Genomic DNA, 21,298 nt, shown 5'->3' on the forward strand with positions numbered 1-21,298 from the left:
CAGTTTGTTCTCTCAGAGCGTTAGGATCAGCTCTTTCGGTGCCTCTGTGAAAAGCCCCCAAGAAGGTGGACTCAACATAATTACAGAATATATGCATCTGCTTGTGGAGAAAGAGGAAAAGGGACAAATAGGCCAAGTTAACCATTGTAATTCACTGTGAAAAAACAAATTGAGCAAAAAAAGTCAGCTCACCTGTCTAGTGCACGGTTGATAGTCTCCAATGAATCCAAGGAAAATGGAAAAGGTGCGACCAGCACATATGTGATCTGACATTTATAATAAAAATCCATTTTAACTAAAATATCAAAAACTATATCTCCAACACAAAAAACAAATGGCAATGTGATTCTGATCTAGAGTGGTCCTTAGTGAGCCAGGCAGAGACTACGGACCACTCTAGATGAGCATGGCATTGTGATTGTGTTAGAGATATATTTTTTGACATTTTAAAGGGAACCTGTCACCAGATTTGGCGACTATAAGCTGCGGCAACCACCAGCGGGCTCTTATATACAGCATGTTAGCTCACTGGTTGTGGATGTAGCTTATAGTCCCTTTAATTGGATGTAATTAAAAGGGATGGATATATAAATAATATTAATAATCTCTATTTATATAGCGCCAACATATTCCGCAGGGCTTTACAATTCAGGAGGATCATATACAAGCAAGTAACAGTTATGGAAAATACAATATTTAGATGGGAAAAAAAGACAACCCTGCTTGTGAGAGCTTACAATCTACAATGAGATGGGGGTGGGGGGCAAGGTACAATGCTTATTTGCAATGACAATCCAGCCATCTCAAGGAAATGGAGGATAGATAATGGCTTCCTGGACCACTTGGGCTGAACCTTGAGAAGCATTTGGGTGGCATGGAGTTTGACGTGGGGTTATGTTGTGAGAAGTTGTAGAGGGACTGTGTGAATTGGATTTGATTAGGGAGTGTGATAGGCCGCCCTAAAAAGATGCGTTTTTAAGGTGCGTCTGAAGGTGAGTAAGTTGTGATTTGTCCTATCTTCTTGGGGTAGAGCGTTCCAGAGGGTTGGTGCAGCTCGGAAGACGTCTTGGATCCGGGAGTGGAAGGTTCGAATTAGTGTGGATGTTAGTCGAAAATCGCTTGCAGAGCGTAGAGAACGGGTGGGGTGATAGACAGAGAGGAGGGTGGAGATGTAGGGGGTGCCACACTGGTGAGAGCTTTGTGGGTGAGAACAAGCAATTTGAATTGGATCCTATGATATATGGGCAGCCAGTGCAATGACTGGCACAGAGCAGAGGCATCCGAGTAGCGGTTAGCCAGATAGGTGACCCTGGCTGCTGCATTAAGGATGGACTGTAGAGGAGAGAGTCTAGTTAGGTGGAGACCAATTAATAGAGAGTTACAGTAGTCAAGGCGAGAGTGGATCAGGGCCACAGTGAGGGTTTTTGTCGTTTCCATTGTGAGAAAGGGGCGGATTCTAGAGATGTTCTTGAGGTGCAAGCGGCAGGAGCGAGCAAGAAATTGTATGTGGGAGGTGAAGGAGAGATCAGTGTCAAGTATAACACCCAGACAGCGGGCTTGCTGCCTAGGAGTTATCTGTTGTGAATGTCAGTTATGCTTTTGCTGCTGTGAGGCTCCCTCTTGTGGCCAGGAATGGTTTGGACAGAGACCAGGTGTGTTGAGCAATGGGCGTTTCCATTGCTAACTGTCTGCCTATTTAAACCCTGGTCTGCTGGCAGGCTATGCCGGATGTCAGTTGTTCTTTGTTCACCAGCCTGCTTCATCCCGCTCCAGACCACATCTACCCCAGATAAGTGCTTGGCTTTGTATTTGTTGTTTGGTTCTTTTTGCTCTTATCTGAGTTTGTCATTTGCTGTGGTTAATGTCAGTTTATTTGCATGCAGGAATCTTCCCTCTCAGTTGCTTAGCTGGGAAGCTCCCTGCAGCTATGTTTGGAGTATTGCTCCTATAAGTCCATGTGTTTGTTGCTTCTTGAATTTGTATGGTTCCTGCTTTCTGTTCATTGGTATGACAAGAGTGCCTGGTATAGGACGGAGTTCAGATCTAGCGATCTGAGGGCTTTTTGTACTATCAGGTTTTGGATTTTTGGAGGGTTTTTCTCTGACAACCATCAGTCCCTTTCCTGTCCTGTCCTATTTAGTCAGTAAAGCTGGGGTCACACTAAAGCGACAGCGACAACGACGTCGCTGTTACGTCACCATTTTCTGTGACGTAACAGCGACCTTGTAAGTCGCTGTTATGATCGCTGCTTAGCTGTCAAACACAGCAGAAGCAGCGATCATAACGTCGCTGTGCTACATGTGCAGAGAGCAGGGAGCCGCGCTTAGCGCTGGCTCCTTGCTCTCCTAGGTACAGTACACATCGGGTTAATTAACCCGATGTGTGCTGCAGCTACATGTCACACTGCAGAGAGCAGGGAGCCGCGCGCACTGCTTAGCGCTGGCTCCTTGCTCTCCTTGCTACAGTATACATCGGGTTAATTACCCGATGCGTACTGCAGCCACAGGGTGCACAGAGCAGGAGCCAGCACTGGCAGCAAGGGCGGAGGCTGGTAACCAAGGTAAATATCGGGTAACCAGGGAAAGGGCTTCCCTTGGTTACCCGATGTTTACGCTGGTTACAGCTTCGCAACTGCCAGACGCCGGCTCCTGCTCGCTTCATTTCGTCGCTCTCTCGCTGTCACACACAGCGATGTGTGTGTCACAGCGGGAGAGTGACGACCAAAAAATGAAGCTGGACATTCAGCAACGACCTGCGACCTCACAGCAGGGGCCAGGTCGTTGCTGGATGTCACACACAGCGACAGCGACGGGACGTCGCTGCAACGTCACAGAAAATGGTGACGTAGCAGCGACGTCGTTGTCGTTGTCGCTGTGTGTGACACCAGCTTAAGGCCTCACTTTTGCTAATCCTATCATCTATCTGTGTATTGTGTTTTCCTATATCACCGCAGTCTTTGAATGTGGGGGGCTAGCTATTCTTTATCTATTTTCTGAGGCAGAGAGCTATTCATCCTTCCTTCCTTTAGGATAGCTAGTTCTCCGGCTGGGTTCGCGGTGCACAGGATGTTAGTTCACCCCTCGGCTACTTCTAGTGTTGATGGTTAGTAAGGGGATGGCGGCCAGATTAGTTGCCAATGCTCTTGTCACCTTTTACCAATGATTTAAGGTGGTCTTCCATGGTTCCGGATCATAACAGTTATCGTTGGTAAATCTCAGATGACATATGTGCTGGTCGCACCATTTCCACTTTCCTTGGACTTCCTTGGATGGTTTACTACAGCAAATAAATGATCGCACACGATAATATCAAGACTCTGTGTTCATAAACCAACAAATGGATCTTTTACTGGACCAGGCGCTGTGCGAACACTGGTTTAGATTAACCTGATAGCATCAGTAATAAAGGAAATTCCGAATGAAAGCCACCATATACCGTAGCTCAGACTTTTATTTGCAGGAGAGGCAATGCGTTTTTTCAACTCTGACTTTAGGTCTTCACCAGGCAAATGATAATTACTAGAAAAGATATATGTATATATATATATATATATATATATAAAAATATATATAAATATATATATATATCTAATGAAACTGTAAATCTTTTAATTATTTAAGAAACACCCACTAACAGATATAATACAACTTTCTACATATGTTTTCAATACTGTACATAAATAAATTAAAAATAATAAAAACTCATATTTACAATTAATTCTTACATTGAACATCACACACACCTCCTATATAAGTATTCACAGTCTTCCGTGTCCGCCGAAGCAAAAATTGGCCGGTAAACCATCCAGTTCGGGTAACCTTGCATCTTCATGATTAGATGGGATGGGAAGCGTATGTGCAGTACCCGGCCGTGGCCACTATCAGTAGATGGAGCAGGTCCGGAACTGAGCGTTTCCAGCTGCTGCTGCCACCGCCGGGAATGAGAACAGCTGATAGGCGGGAGTGCCGGGTGTCGGATCCCGGCCGATCAGATATTGATGACTTTCCTAAGGAACGGTAGTAGGGGGACACCCTCTTTAAGTTTCTCTTGCAACTAGTTGCTCTTTTATCTGAGGGTTCGCTCACATCTGTGTATAATAAATAGGTCCCATTCTCATCCAGAAAACTGGGACAAGCGATGTCTGTTTGCTATTCCATATGTCATGCGTGTGTGCGATTATTTCCTCTACTATCGTCCATATCACAAGCGTTTTTTTCTCACTAGCTATTATTCTACAATCGTTTAAAGAACCATTCACATGGTTCTATGCTTTAGAATGGTAATCGGACATCATACATATGGTCTGTGTGTCATCTGTTATTTTCCCGCACCCATAGACTTACATTGGTTACTCGCATCCGTTTTATGTGACAATGTGCAGTATTTTTAGATTTTTTTTTCCTCAGGCCGAAAACAGCTGAGGAAAAAATCAGCACTGACTTATTTTTTAACGTTGGTGCAAGTGCAATCTGATTTTTTTATCGGATTGCACGCAACGTATTTATACACAGATGTGAGCGAACGCCAAACCTGACACTACTGAAGATACTCTGCTTTATATCAAAAAGGCAGTACCTCCTCTACAGGCAAGTCAGGTTCTGCTTTGGCTGCCCTTAGGCTACATGTGCACGCTGCGGTTTTTTTCCCCGTTTTTTGGTGCAGTTTTGTTGTTAGAACATTCTCACTTTTGGCTTCCCTGCAAAGTCTATGAGAATACAGATTTGCTGTGCGCACGTTGCAGTTTTTTTGTCTGCAGTTTATTTGTCACAAACTTCTGACAAACTGCAGCATGTTCTTTCTTCTTGCGTTTTGTCCCTGCGTTTCTCACAAGTGATGGGAGGATTCGCAAATCAATCTCCCCGACTCGGGGTTGGCGGGGGATTGATCCCTGGTATCTGTCTGAATGCCGATTGCCATATAATCTTTCCTACTCCACACTGATGAGGGGCAAATACCCCGAAACAGCTGTCTGTGGATGGATACCATGTTTTGGCATAGGCGGTTTCCTTAACTGGAGACTGCCCTTCCCATAGTTGTTCCTTCCCGGTGAAAGACCTGGCTAGTTTACTGCCAGCGTTGAGAAACATGTGATGGTGTCTCCGCGGCATTCTTGTTTTCCATATAATCTATGAGAACCAGAATCAGGCGCAAAGGGGTAGGAAGGAGCAAGCGCTTCATACTCACCGAGTCACCAGCTGTCACACTGCTCCCGCGGCCTCTCATTTTAATTCCCGGGCCGCGCATTACCCTACTTGAATATGAACTGCTTTCCTCGCCCACCAGCGTCTGTGATTGGTTGCAGTCAGACAATCTACATTCTACAGGCAAGTCTGGTTCTGCTTTGGCTGCCCTTAGGCTACATGTGCACGCTGCGTTTTTTTCCCTGTTTTTTGGTGCAGTTTTGTTGTTAGAACATTCTCACGCCCCCATGCTGAGTGACAGCCTGTCTGACGCTTCCAGTCACAGACCCAATCTGCGAGTCTATAGCATACAGTAAAAATAAATAAATAAAAAAAATTGGCATAGGGTCCCCCCATATTATGATACCCAGTACAGATAAAGCATATGGCTACAGGCTGCATCCCCCAGCCATGCACTTATCTTGACTTGTATCAAAATATGAGCAACAGCATGCAGCTTTTTTTTTTTTATTTTAATAAAATAAATAATTTTAAAAACTGACATGCGGTCCACCCAATTTTGGCATCCAACACACACGATCTCTGCATACACGCGATCACTGCACACATGATCTCTGCACACGCGCAATATCTGCACACACACATTCTCTACACACACGATCTCTGCACACACGCAATCTCTACACACACGATCTCTGCACACATGGGATCTTTACACAAACGATCTCTGCACACACGAAATCTCTACACACGTGATCTCTGCACACACGCGATCAGTGCACACGCGATCTCTGCACAAACGTGATCTCTGCACACACACGATCTCTGCACACACGCGGTCTCTGCACACACGCGATCTCTGCACACACTTGATGTCTGCACACACGCGGTCTCTGCACACACGCGGTCTCTGCACACACGCGATCTCTGCACACACTTGATGTCTGCACACACGCGGTCTCTGCACACACGCGATCTCTGCACACACGCGATCTCTGCACACACGCGATCTCTGCACACACGCGATTTCTGCACACACGCGATTTCTGCACACACGCGATCTCTGCACACATGATCTCTGCATACAAGATCTCTGCACAGGCGATCTCTGCACACACGCGATCTCTACACAATTTATTCACACGTGCATATTTAGCAACAATTGTACATATACTGTACCATGCCAATTCGTATCTCCTGTCAAGTTGAGTAACATTAGCTGACAATGGGCTGTGTTTGTTTGTTTGTTTGGACTGAAAATAATCCTAACCCCACAAATGGGTGCAGCACCTTCAGTTGTAGTATGATTTAGCAATAGTCAGTCATGTTTAGCTGCAGCTTCCTGTACAGCAATGGGTTTATATATCTAACTATATCTTTTCAGAGCCACAACCTGCATCTCTGGCAACTGCGGCCCCTGAAGTTCCTGTGTGGGATGTATCGAGCTTCTCCCTTGTGGATGGACGTATTTTGCTCTCCAAAGGGGAAGAACAGGTAAACTGTTATGTATGATTCAGGAATTCCATCACTTTTATCCTTCCTCATTGACCATTGGTTATTTATACGGGTTCATTTTTATTATGATGATGGTTTATGTTCATACAGATACGGCCAGTGTACATTGTGTCCAGGTATGTGTCTAATAGTCATCACCTCGTACAACCCTTCCAGCCCTCAGAATGATTGGTACCTGGTGTCTGTTATCTGAATCGACCCTCATTCCATTCTTATGGCTGACATTAAGGCAGGATTGTCCTACTGCGGATGATGGATGAGTTCAAAGCCATGTCTCAAGGTGGTTTGCTATAGCCACACGATTAGAGGTATTACCCTCAAATCATGTGACCATTGTCCACCAAAATTCGGGAGTGGTTTAGGCCACCCAAGGTGGGCACAGTATGAAAAAGCCAGCCATAACAGAATGAATTCTTATCTCCAAGGCTCATCATCATTGAACAGGATTTTGAAGGCCATATCTTACAGAACTTACATTTTGCCCCTCTACCTCCCACTGTAATTTTTGCTGATTGATAAAAGAATCATCTTTGTGGGCCTTAAATGTACATTCCCCAAAAGGCAAGTTATCCCCTATCCATTGAATAGGGAATAACTTGCTGATCGCTGGTGGTCCAACCCCCATTTATCCGGAGAATGTGGCTCTGGAGCCTGGAGAACAGGCTCTGCAGCCCAGTACTGAATGGAGCAGAGGTGCATATGCACATCCTTCACTCCATTCATTGACTATGGGATTTCTAGAAAAAGCCAAGTCCTGTACTTGGCAGTCTCATTGTCACGCTAGGTACAGGGGAGTACCAAGCAAAAGTCGAAATGGAAGGGAATGGAAACCCTGAGTCTAGGAAAGTTGGAGATGCTGACCTCTGACTAAACCTACCGCTGGTCTCTGGGGTCCCTCACAACCCTAGATAGGTTCCTCAACTATGTGCCGAGCTGGATACCTGACCCTAGGATGACCCTAGAGCTGGGTAATAAATAGGGAATGGGTGGGATGAGCTCTTCGTCAACCCCACTAAACACTATAGAAGACACAGGGAGCAGGGACAATTTATCTCCAGATGCCTCAGGAAGAAGTTCAGCAAAGAGCAACTACGATCCTACAGATGAGTGCAAGCCACCTGCTTGCATCCAGTGCTTGTAAAGGAACTGATTATCGCCAGCACAAGTCCAGGGAAAATGAGAGCATTTAAACCCAAGGTGAAATACAGATGATTAGTGTTATGATTCAGGGACCAAGGAGGATCAAAAATTGCGTAATCCCAAAAAGGTAACAGAGTGGCTGGAAACTTAACGGACTGCAGAACTAATCCTGACACACAACTAACAGTAGCCGTGGGGCGTGCCTACGATGACCTGAACGCCTCTACAAAGCCGGAGAACTAAATAATCTCACAGATAGAAATATAAGAAAGCTAGTCTGCATCGGAGTAGTCCCCAAATCTAGATAGATAGCCCCCCACATGTAAAGGCTATGGTGATATAGAAAAATACAATACAAAGCCAGAAAAGATAGATTCAGCAAAGGTGAGGCCCAAACTATCTTTATAAGAAAGGATAGGAAAGAGCAACTGTCTGCAGCCGTAAAAACCTTAATATATACCAGCACTTCTGATATGGAAAAATCCTGAGGTCACACGACGTCTCCCCAACTGTACCAGCACTCAGATGTTACTGGGATCCAAAAACAATAATACAGATGAGGGACTGAATTAATACCAAGCATGAGAAACACAAACCTTACAGAATCATGGAGCTAAGTATACAGACACTTCCAGCAGGGAATGATCCAAATCCACCACGAACTGCACACAGACAAAACAGGAATCATGCATTAGTATCAAAGCAGAGAAAGCAACAAAAAAAAGTGGAAAACAAACAGCAGAGGTACAAAGACCACTTAACTGAGGGAAGGTCTAGAAGTAAGCAGAGCTGGTTACAGAATGTCTTTAACACAGGAGCAATTGATCACCAGCAAGTAACCAGAGAAAACTACTCAGTTAAATAACCCAATATGACCCTGATTGCAGTCCTCCACAGGTGTGTAGCTTTCGCTCCACACATCAACTGCATCGCCAGTACTGACCACAAGAGGGAGCCCCAAACTGGAAAACGTATTTACAACAGATTAGCAGCTGAAGGGAAGAGGAGCTCCCCAGGGTTCTAAAGGGGAAAAAGGAAAAAATCAAGCATAGGAGACACCTAATATACTGAATACCAACAGCAGGAATAATAGAAAGTCAGGGAGCAGTTTGCGCAGCCAAAAGCTGTGACCTTCTATTGCCAGACACCGCAAGATTGTCTGTCACCCGTGACACACCCATGACACTCATAAGTAATGATTGGAGTAGAGGCCAGGCTGGCTCATCACCATTCAATTTAGGATGGGGGATGAACTCAGGATCCCTGAGGGTCCCAGGGTTCAGACCATCAGTGATTGGCAAGTCATCTCCAATCCCATGGATTGGAAGGTAACTGTCTTTTATGAGAATAATCCTTTAACCTTTTCACAGATTGTGGAAATTTTGACAATATCTGGACTTTCCAATAGACAGAAAAGAAGTTCACCAATATCCATGGAAAAACTGAAGAGGTTTATGCTCCATGATATAGACTACGCCACTTTTACAAAGTTATATAGGTTTTATACTAGTCATACATGAGAAAAAGTAAGTACACCCTCTTTCAATTCTATATCTTTATATATCAGGACATATTAAGCAAAAAAAAAAATCTGGTACTTACACGGCAGGACAAATGACACCGTGTCAATAATTATTTACCGAAAAGTGGACGAAAATGCCGAAGCAGCGTACTGCTTTTTTAGAAATTGTGAGGTTGACTAAGCTTCCAGGTCCCGCTAATCAAGTACATTTGATTAACTATTCATCAGCAAGTGTGACCGCCTCTATAAAAGCAGATGTTTTAGCAGTTTGCTGGTCTGGATCATTTAGACTCGTGTAACCAAAATACCAAGGAGGAAATGATCTTACAGAAGCACTTGCTGCTGCGCATCAATCTGGGAAGGATTTCCAAACAATTTAGAGTCCATCATTCTACAGATTAAACATCCAAGACAGTTGACCATCATCCTAGGAAAAGGTCTGATCTTTAGAAGATATGAGTAAGGATCTGTTGGATCCAAAACGCGTCATCTGTTTCCCTTTTAATGGAGTGTGAACCATGGAATTTTAAAATGTGAAATAAAGTTTGGGAATTTTTTATTGTTTGGGATTACTGGATTTTTCTTGGATTTTTTTTATTGTTTCTTCCGGTGACCAGCTGGACTCTGATCCGTGTATCCCTTTCTCTATACCAGGAATAGCAGATGGTGGTGGAGTGGCCGATAAGTATTTTTTGTTTTCAGATCTTTAGAAGGGTTAATGAATGACAGTAGATGTCCATATAATATATTATGTGCATAAGTGCAAAGTACCGTAAGCAATAAATGAATATAAACTGTTAAAAACAAAGGTATGGCCACAAAATACATTGGTGGCTACTAATCTGATCATGTATGAATGCATCGGCGTACAGTGTGTCGCTATGTGTCAATCACATTACAGATCACATCATGTTGGTGATAACTTGCTTGCAGAGAACCTGTTTTTACCTTGAGTTATGGCTGTGTGCATACACATCTGTCTCTAAGACAGAATGCAGAATTATCAGAAGATGCTAAACATAGAGGACTTCTTCTCAATCTTAGGATGCATTTCGCACCCGGAGCCGTGCAGGAAGTTGTGTGTCCAACACTGACGTGGTACAGATAGACAAGGTGGACACAGGTAAGGCTCATATAAAGACATAGACTAAAGCTATATGATAATTGTTTGAGGCGAGAGATATATTACAGTGTTATGAGACTTCCAATAATATACAGAAATAGATAGGTAAATGTAGAATGACAGATGGAGGGTTAACACAGCCCGGTACGTTGAGTTTACCACTTCCTTCCTGCCGGAAGTAGCCGATCAGAGAACACTTCATCAGCGCTAATAGTGCTGTCTGGTTTCCAACATCTGTAGGTACATCTTAGGAACATGCAACACTCATAACTGTGCACAGACTCTAGGCCTACTAAGTAACCTCTGCCCACACGTTACTCCAATGTGTGATCTGGACAAAACAAGCAAGAAATGATAGCTGTTCAGTGAAAATAAGTGATACCTTATGGATTGGCGGAGTTCAGACCTATGAGACTCCGCAACACTGATAGGACAGAAGGAGCTAATAAACGTAAGTGGTTTGGTAAGAGAGTTGACAATTTTTTATTGCTGAGCAAGACCTTGACTTCGGTATAGTCGAGTTACGGTGACCCAACCATTTCACGTCATTCTTTTGTACCCCTTACCCCTAGAAGCTGTGAAATAAAACACTGATAACAAGGTTGGATGAAATGGCCTCAGCAGCCTTTTATTTAACACATAAACATCAGAAAATAACTTAGATTGGGTGGGGTCCTCGAAGCTCATAAATCTGGTCATTAAATAAAAATAATAATAATAATAATAATAATAATAATAAAACCTTACTAACTATAAACATCCCTCTCAACCACACTTACTCCCAGACGTAACCACCAATTCGGGAGCACCAATAGAAAGGGGGGGAAGAGATACATACAAAACACGGGACCCGACATTCCATTGTCGACAGTCCCGCAGATCACCAGGTCACCAACCAAAAACGGCATATTAAAGGGATTCATATTTCTATGAACCTTTAGTAACAAATTACAACAACTTCCCGGACCCACCCCAACCACCGACAGCCACCACGACCATGCTACCACTCAATAGGGAGGACGGGCAGGACTATCTCAGGGGAGCAAAGGCCAAAGGGATCCTCCACCCCAGGCTGACTTATATAAACCCCAACGGCCCCCCTACCCACTAACCCTTCTTGGTGTAACCTCCCCCCTAACCAAAGTTATGCTAGCATCCACCCACACCAGGGGTGAGGTTACGAGGTTATACTGGAGAGCGTTACAGACAGCAAAGAATGAGCTGAGCCAGAAATTCATTGTTATTTGGGAGTAGTGAGCTGGTGTAGAGTAGTCGGGGCAAGACTTTTACCCGGTGAAAACTAGGAGGAGCTATGAGATTCTTCAGTCTAGAAGAGACTTGTGAATAGTGTGAAACAGAAAGTTAATGAGGTTGACTACTCTTTAGGATAGGTCACCAATGTCTGGTCGGCCGGTGTCCGATCCTCAGCACTGCCATCGATAAGCTATTACTAGTGCCGGCAGCAGCAGCCTGTGACCAGAAATACTGGAGCTGCCTGTCCTTTAATAGCAGCCGTGGCTGGGTATTGTACATCTGCCTCCTATTGATTTCAATATGAGGCGGATGTGCAGTACTCTGCCACGACCGCTATCAGTTGACGGGACTGCTCCGGAAATGAGTATTTACCGTTGTCTGCTGCCGCCGCCGGCACCAAGCTGAGCTAATTGGCGACGGTGCTGGGTGTTGGACTCTGGCCGATCAGACATTGTGACCTATCCTAAAGGGTGCTTTACACGCTGCGACATCGCTAGCAATTGCTACCGATGTTGCGCGCGATAGCACACGCCCCCGTCGTGTGTGCGATATTGTGTGATCGCTGCCGTAGCGAACATTATCGCTACGGCAGCGTTACACGAACGTACCTGGGCAGCGACGTCGCAGCGATCCGCCTCCTTTCTAAGGGGGTGGTTCGTGCGGCGTCATAGCGACGTCACACGGCAGCCGTCCAATAGCAGAGGAGGGGCGGAGATGAGCGGCTGGAAAATGCCGCCCACCTCCGTCCTTCCACATTGCCGGTGGACGGAGGTAAGGAGATGTTTGTCGCTCCTGCGGTGTCACACATAGCGATATGTGGTGCCGCAGGAACGAGGAACAACATCAATACTAAGCAGACAACGATATTTGTTTTTTGGACGACCTCTCCAAAACCAACATTTTTTGTCTCTTTTGCAATCGTTTAAGGTCGCTCGTACGTGTCACACGCTGCGATGTCGCTAACGACGCTGGATGTGCGTCACAAACACTGTGACCCCGACGATAAATCGTTAGCGATATCGCAGCGTGTAATGCCCCTTAAGAATAGGTGATCAATGTAAAAGTAGTGGACAACAACTTAACTCCACTGAAGCTTATAAGGTTGGTACAGTGCTGTTGTATGAAGGACTGAGTGGGATAATTGAAGACTGAGTTGTGTTAAAAAAAACATTCAAGCAAGAGCACCACCTATAGCATACATGCCATCACTCCCACAAAGTCTGTGAGGTTCCCAAGATAAAGGGTAACCTTTGGGACTTCCGGAAGAGCTTCTGGAAAATTCGTGAAGTAGGTAATTAAGGAAGGTTTCTTGTGCTCCAGTGCAGAGTCAAGGAACGAGCCATTATGGAGTGAAGTATGAGTATGGAGTAGACAGTGATTATATTTGGAGAGGTTTGGCCTATATGAGACATGGTGAAAGTTAATATTTTTCATCAGTGTTCTTCACAAGCCTCTGGCTGTCTTTGATTCCAAGTTCTGGCTTCTCCAATGAGTATGTACTCACGGATAGCTATCAATCTGTGTAAGGCCCCATTCACACGTCCGTGTAAATCACGCATGTTTTTCACGGATGTGTCAAAGGTGCGAATTGTCCTCCGTGTGCCATTTTTATGGCACAACGTGTGTTCTCCGTGTGTTATTTGTTTTAACACACGGAGAACGGGAACTTTCTGCTCACCTGTCCCTGGCGTTGCTGTCCGTGGTGCTGATCTTCGGTGTCCGGTCCTGCCGACTCCCTGCTGCTGCTTCTTCCAGGCCACAGTGGAGTGAATATTCAATGAGCATAATGAGCAGGGGTCGGAAGTAAGTGACAGCAACAGTGCTGGAAAGGTGAGTATAGAATTTTTTTTTTTTTTTTTACAAACACATGTGTTTTCTCCGGTGCGTGTCACACGGATCACATCCGTGTGGTCCATATACTGGCCCTGTGACATCTGAGATGCCGGAGAAAAAGAGACATGGCTACGTGTGAAGCACACGGGTACACATATGCTCCACACGTACACACGGTCCATAGCATTGATTTTAATGGGTCTACGTGTGCCTGTGTCTCCGGCAAGTGAGGAAACGGACCAAACACGTACCGTAGACACGGACGTGTGAAGGAGGCCTATGTGCGTGCAAAGCAAGCAGGGCTCACAGGCATTCTTCATGAGTCCCAGCACCCAGGGGTGTATGGGGCTTTATAGCAGAAGCCCTAATAGCGTACACCCATACCGCCCCAAAAAATATTCAGAGGCATCATGGTGCATACACAGAAGGGTGTATCTTCCAACTTTTAAAAGTAGATAGATGGACGTGTATTGTGATACTTACAAAGCAATTTTGCCCCAATTACAGGGTGGGGTACTGGTGCTGATGCCCATAATGGCTGTGTGGGCTACCAGTATGACCAGTACACCACTGTCAGCACTGTTTACATTGACTGAGTGTTATAGATTTATTCTGGGAAATTAAAGGCTTAGCAGCACTGGGTATTCACTATGAAGCGAATGGAATATTTGGGAAAAAAAATAATTGAACCTGGCAAATTCAAATTTCGAAAGATTCCCTCATCTCAAATCATAGAAAACGTATCCATCACCCCTCTGATAGGAGACAATTATCTGCTCTTCTGTAAAGTTACAGATGCCGCTCCTGATGAAAATGCAGAAGCCGATACAAAGAACCAACACAACAATGTGAAGGTAATATGGCCGCTTCTCCTGTTGTTCACACTTTGCTTTTTTGATGCAGTTTATTTTAACCAAGTGCAGATTTGGAGCGTTAAGGTATGAGATGTTTACCTGACAGCTTACACTACTTTCCTATAAAACGCATTGGCTATGCACCCCACACAGCAGAAGTGATTACCACCGTGGATATCATTGTGAACACCCTTTGCAATGAAAAGGGTAAAATACATATTGACATCTGCAACATAAATTCACATGTAAGACGCTCTGCTATACTGCGCCACCACAGCTATACATTATAAAATCTCATATCTATAGATCTCACAATGATTTTCAGTGTCGCCATCTTAAAGGCAGATCCCTACACAAGAATCTATTGTGTCTGATGAAGACCCAAATATAAGGGTCGAAACGTTACTTTTTTTGGGATTGAAAAAATTATGTGTCCAAAAACACGCATGAGAGTAGTTATTGTCCAACACAATTTTATTAAGGATGTGTAAAATACAGACTATTAAAAAAAATAGTATACACCACATCTGTGACACAAGATTTGGGTCACAGTGGGGCATGAGAGAAATACAAGGGGAGATGAAAAACTCCACAGGAGTGGGAACCGGGACATTAGTATGTAAAATTGAAAATAGTCAGAGTGGGACACAATATACATCCCAAACGGATAAAGTTATCAGATATACCCCCTCTCTAACTATGGTCAAAACGTTAAAATGCTGCCATATGAAAAATTTCGATCAGGAGTCCCTGCAAGGATCTATCAGACCCATACATTAACATTAGTCAGTATCTCAATGGATCAAAGCCAAGAGTAACACTAGTATAATACACAGGGTGCATGAGTACATACCCGACACAAAATGGAGCAATCCAAGATGTCCACTGTCCAGGCCCGACGCACGTTTCGTGTCCTTTGTCAAGGTCCACCACACGTTGTCTGTATTGTCGAGGGACCGCCCTTATAAAGGGCATTCCCAGGTGTCACCGGCATTAAGGCAGGATATTGCGCGTGCACCGCCACCGCGACCCGGAAGTATTGAGCATACAAACCCGGCGGCAGTCATAGAGTCTCCGCGCATGCGCAGGAAAGTTATTTTCCTATACGTCATTCACGCATGCGCGGTCCCATTTTTTATGCTGCCGGGTGTATGCACCCAGCGTCACGCATTTTTTTTTTATTACTTGTAGAATAAAGTCCTTATATTCATTTTTGATGTACCAAGTTCTATTGTAACTATAAAACTAAACGCAGGCAGCGTTGGAGATGGATATGGCGATATACTTTATTGTGGGAGATGGTTTGGGAGTCCAGTTCTCCAACTAGCAGTCATAAGACGCTCTCCTGTGTTATGAAGGGAAATATATCTAGGACTGAACTAAGCTTCATACTATAATACGCCATGTAGTATACCTGTATTACATGATCTCCATAGGGATTAATTCTGAAGAGGAAAAAAAAGAAGAATAGAAAGAAGACGGGGATAGCACCGCTACAGCTGGAAGAAAGGTAGTCACCTTACATTGGTACATACTGAAAAGCTATCTCTTCCCATTCCCCCTTACACTCAGCTTGGGCAAGCTCCCCCCAAAAAAAGCAGTGAGAGTTGAAATTCTAACTGGCAAATCCTTTTCTTCCCCAACATCACCTGTCAGAAGAGAGTCGCTTAGCTCCTATACACTTCAGATGGTTGGCTGGTACCAACAAAATTCGGTGGGTTCCGCCAACTTTCACCTAATGTGTATCTATATTTTTACTCACTTATATAGCACTCTTAATTCTTCAGTGCTTTGCAGATGTGATCATCACTGTCCCCATCGGGGCTCACAATCTAAATTCCCTATCAATATGTCTTTGGAGTGTGGGAGTAAACTGGAGAACCTGGAGGAAACCCAGGAAAACACGGGGAGAACATACAAACTCTTTGAAGATGTTGTTAGGATTTGAACCCAGGATCACAGCAGACTGCAGTGCTCTCCGCTGAACCGTGCCGTGCCGAGTTGTTCACTTTTTCCGTCTTTTCCATCTGGCCCAGATCAACATGACAACTTCTTCCAGCCATGATTTGTCTGCAGAGATTACAAAATAGACACATCTGACTTCTCACAATTCCTGACCTGCCCTCATCTATTCCCAAGTTCTAACGTGCACAAACTCCTCACCATACTGACACCCCAATACTGAGTCACTGCTGCCTTATGTGCCCCTATTAATGATCCTCTTAGTACCCCACTGTGCCTCTTACAAAGTAGAAAGCTTCCTTTGTGCCCTCCGGATGGTAAAATTGTCCCTTAAATAAAAATATTAATGTCCTGTGCAAGTGCCCTTGAAAAAAGTGCCCACATTTTGCCTTCTAGAAAGTAATAATGCCCCCAGTGTGCCCATTTCACAATCACTATACACTAAGTTCAGTGTTCTTTTGGGTACACATAACATTTAGTAATGTCTCCTGAGACCCCACATGTACAGTTCCCCTCTATACCGCATGATGCACCCAAAGCTCCCACATAGATAGATATACAGCATGATTGGCCCCACAGTAGTCACCTCCCACTGTATGATGGCCCCCAATACCTCCCACTGTATGACAGCCCTCAGTAGCCTCTCCCAATGTATGACGGCCCCCAGTAGCTCCCCCACTATATGACGGTCCCAAGTAGCCTTACTCACATTCCATGATGGCCCTCGGTATTTCCTCCACTCTGTAATATGACTCCAGTATTTCCCCCACACTGTAATATGTGTAATATGGCCCCCCATATACTCCCACACTGTAGTGTGGTTCCCAGTATTTCCCCCATGCTGTAATATGGCCCCCAGTATCCCCTCACCTTCTAATATGGACTCAGTATTTTAACCACACTGTATCATTCATTGCCCCCAGGATCCCTCCACACTGTAATATGGCCCCCAGTAACCCCTCACACTAAATCATTTCCCCCAGTATCCCCCATACTGTAATATAGCCCCCATATGTCCCCCACACTTTAATATGGTCCTCAGTATTTACCCTACAATGTAATATGGCCCCTAGTATTTACCCCACAATGTAATATGGCCCCCAATATTTACCCCACAGTGTAATATGGCCTTCAGTATCCCCCCCACACTGTAATATGGCCTCCAGTATCACCCCACACTGTATCATGGCCCCAGGTATTCCCCCACACTGTATGGATGTCCCCCAGTACTTCCCCCACAAGAAAAAAAAAACAAACCTATACTCACCTACCCATGGATCCTGAGGAGTCTGCCAGCAGATGAGACCAACCTGTTGATGTCATCACGCTGGTCCCAGCATGATGACATCACACCACTCCAAGTTCCTGTCTTGTCCGTGAGTCTCCTTCCTGTTCTGTAGACCGCAGGACTAAATTTACCTGCGGTCTACAGAATAGAGAGTCGGCAAAGTTTGTACCAAACTCCATGTGACAGTGATTAATTCCACTTACTACAGTTATAAATCTCAGTCTTATGGATCTGTAGATAGACCCTGTGCTCCTAGGCCCTAGGGGAAAATGCTTCTATTTTACCACATATATTATATGTTGGAGTATTCTATATTTTTATGGGTTCATGAGAATTAAAAAGCCTCCTTGTGTTTGTATAACTCTATAGACACAAAGAGATACAATATGGCTTCTTAATAGGCCCACATGCAGAGGCCATTGTGGAAACACAAGAAACGTGGTGGTACACTATAAATATATACTGTTATTTCCATCCTTGAAATCATACAATGTATTACAGGAGCCTGCATGGATCGCACGAGTCCCTGGGTGGTGTGGAGATTCTTGACCTGAATAATGAGAAAGACGTCATTATAAGGGCTCTGCACAGCAGTATACTTGGGGAGCAGTTCTGCTTTGAGGTAATGAGAGGGAAAAATGCTGCTAACGGACATAATAAGAGTTTATTTCAACCTGAAGAAGGTCAAATTACTGACAAACAACACATTGATATATCTCACAGGTCATCACAGCCTCTGGTAGTCGTTGTTTTGGATGTTCCTCAGTTCAAGAGCGAGATCGATGGATTGACAATCTCCGCAGAATTGTGCAACCAGACAAGGTTAGAACAATTTGTGTTATGGTCAAATCAATTAATTCATCTATACAGTATACCTGTCCATAACATAACATTATGGGGAAAAATCCTAAACTTACCATTGTAATCCAAGGTCTGTCCATATTTCCAAATATATGGTCTCTCCACTACAGGATAATTATCAACGTGAAGAGTCTTCTCTCTGTCTTTGGATCCATGAAGCCAAGGGTCTTCCACATTCAGGTCCTGGTTCTCGTGCTCGGTACTTTTGTGAAGTTCACCTGGATGGAAGTCTTTATGGACGGACCTCAAGTAAAACAGCTGAAGCCGGAGTGGTTTTCTGGGGAGAAAACTTTAACTTGAGAGACTTGCTGTTCTCATCAGGTCATGTTGCTCTTCACCTTCTTCGAGAGGGAAAAGAAGCCACTGGAGTAGGGACTGTTACACTGGCATTAGAAGGAATGAGGGAGGGAGTGGAGAGATGGGTGCCTCTTGGTGGAGATTTGACATTGAGAGTAAGAGGAAGGTACAGGAAGCTATGTGTTCTCCCCTTGGTGCAGTATAAGGAGTTTGCAGAGTACCTAACCTGGAGATATCTGAAGTTGAGCGGAGCAATGGAGCCTATTTTGAGCGCTCGTGAAAAAGAAGAGCTTGGAAGGTCACTGATATATGTTCTGCAGAGCACTGGCCAAGCCAAGGTGAGACAGGAATGGCATTTAGCATGTAATATTATGTAATTTTTTTACTATTTTGCATTTTTTGTACTATTTTCCTCTAGGAGTTCCTCGTGGACCTTGGTGTAGCTGAGATTTCTCGTTATGATGTCCAAGATTCATTAATATTCCGAGAAAACACTATTCTTACAAAGGCTATTGAAGAATATATGAGAATTGTGGGACAAACGTATCTGCAGGAGACTCTTGGTGCGTAAACAGATTTTTATGACGGTTCATAAACCATTTATTTTACTAGCTCTATTAATTCCATGGTGCTGTATATGTGAAGAGGGATCTATTCCTATATACAGTCCCTGACAGAAGTTCTGTCGCTTATCCATGTTATGTAAATAAAAGCTTATAACCTGACTTTAAATTTATCCATTGGTTTTATAAATTACTCTTTTGAAAGCTGAAACCCTAACAAATTTGCTTTAGGTTATGAAAATAAAGTTGCTGCAAAGCTCAAATATTGATCATTCAATGAACACAGAAAGGTCAGATTTTGTCAAAACAAAAGTTTTGTCGCCTACAGAAAGTAATGTGAAATTCAAACAAATAATTAACTTCTAATACAAAGATATGTTGCATAACATTGGTAAATGACGTTGTGGTGCTATTAGAGCCATATTTAATATTTTGTGTGACTTCCATGAGCTTGAAGAACTGCATCCATGCGGTTCAACAATGATTCATACAATTAATTGATGAAGTCATCAGGAATAGCAGAGAATGCAGTCTTACATGCCTCCCAGAGTTCATCTAGATTCTTTGGTTTTGTCTTCCAAGCTTCCTCTTTCATCCTACCCCAAACATGCTCAATGATGTTCATGTCTGGTGACTGGGCTGGCCAGTCCTTGAGCACCTTGATCTTCTTTGCCAGGAGGAACTTTGTTGTAGAGATGGATGTATGAGATGGAGCACCATCCTGCTGCAGAATTTGACCCCTTTTATGATTGGGAATGTAAGAGGTAGCTAATACTTCTTGATATATTAGGCTATTGATATCGCCTTCCATCTTGCAGATGTTTTGCACACCCCCATACTGAATGTAACCCCAGACCATGATCTTTCCAACACCAAACTTAACTGTTTTCTAAATCTATGTGGGCTCCAGTAGGTCTCCTGCAATATTTACGGCGGCTGTGGTGTCATTCAACTGAAGATTCATCAGAGAAATCCACCTTCTGCCACTTTTCCAGCATTCATCTGTTTAGCAGACTGTGGGACTTGGCAAATGCCACACGTTTTTTTAATTGCCTTTTGTTTAGTTATGGCTTCTGGGCACTGATTCGACCATGAAGGTCATTTCGAGACAGAATCCTACAAACTGTTCTAGTTGACACAGGGACTTGAAGTGACCAGGCCTGTTGGAGCTCTGCTGCAGTGGAAGAGGGGCTGGCTTTGGATTTTCAAACCAACAAACGTTCCTCCTGAGCAGTTGTCTTGTGGGGTGTGCCGGACCTGGGCTTGTCAAAAAAATCTCCAGTCTCTTCAATTCTCTTTTTAATTCTTTGTACTTGACGCTGAGACAGATTAAAGTTGCCAGCCACCTCTGCAGTGGATCTGGTCTTCAGCCTCTTGATAATCAAAGCTTTGGTTGCAGGGTGCATTTTTGGCATGTTGTCAGAGCTCAAGTTGCAGTTCCACTGAAGGTCTGGGGTGCTGGGTTTCTTTTTAAACACACTCACTAATTAAGCGATCAATTAGTGAGCACAGATATGGATGTAAACTAGGATTGGGGGCATTATATGACAAGGTGATAAAACTTTTGTCTTGCCAAAATCTGACCTTTCTGTGTTCATTAAATGATCAATATCTCAGCTTTGCAGCAACTTTATTTTCATAACCTAAACCGAATTTGGGAGGGTTTCGGCTTTCAAAAGAGTCATTTATGAAACCAATGGATGAATTTAAAGTCAGGTTATAAGCTTTTATTTACATAACATGGATAAGCGACAGAACTTCTGTCAGGGACTGTATACAGTACATACGTACTAAATATAAAATACAAGTACAATAGACAAACTAACAATGACAGGCTGGTACAGAAAAGGAGAGGACCTTGCCCATGCGGGCTTACAATCTACAGAGTATCGGGGAAAGAGACAGTAGGTCGGAGGTTGAAACAGGTCTGGTAATGGTGATGTCA

General features: G+C 44.0%; 1 protein-coding gene across 1 annotated transcript in view; it reads left to right on the plus strand.

The window, feature by feature from the left end:
* Nucleotides 1–21,298, plus strand: part of RASAL3 (RAS protein activator like 3) — a 60,623-nt gene that overhangs the window by 15,954 nt on the left and 23,371 nt on the right. The window contains exons 2-9 of the mRNA XM_075343008.1: nt 6,526–6,635; nt 10,363–10,441; nt 14,318–14,382; nt 15,819–15,892; nt 18,134–18,254; nt 18,356–18,454; nt 18,604–19,128; nt 19,209–19,353. Coding sequence (XP_075199123.1) covers nt 6,526–6,635; nt 10,363–10,441; nt 14,318–14,382; nt 15,819–15,892; nt 18,134–18,254; nt 18,356–18,454; nt 18,604–19,128; nt 19,209–19,353 — 1,218 coding nt within the window. The remainder of the gene's footprint in view (nt 1–6,525; nt 6,636–10,362; nt 10,442–14,317; nt 14,383–15,818; nt 15,893–18,133; nt 18,255–18,355; nt 18,455–18,603; nt 19,129–19,208; nt 19,354–21,298) is intronic.

The sequence above is a fragment of the Anomaloglossus baeobatrachus genome, chromosome 4, assembly GCF_048569485.1.
Source record: "Anomaloglossus baeobatrachus isolate aAnoBae1 chromosome 4, aAnoBae1.hap1, whole genome shotgun sequence".
Classification (NCBI taxonomy): Eukaryota; Metazoa; Chordata; class Amphibia; order Anura; family Aromobatidae; genus Anomaloglossus; species Anomaloglossus baeobatrachus.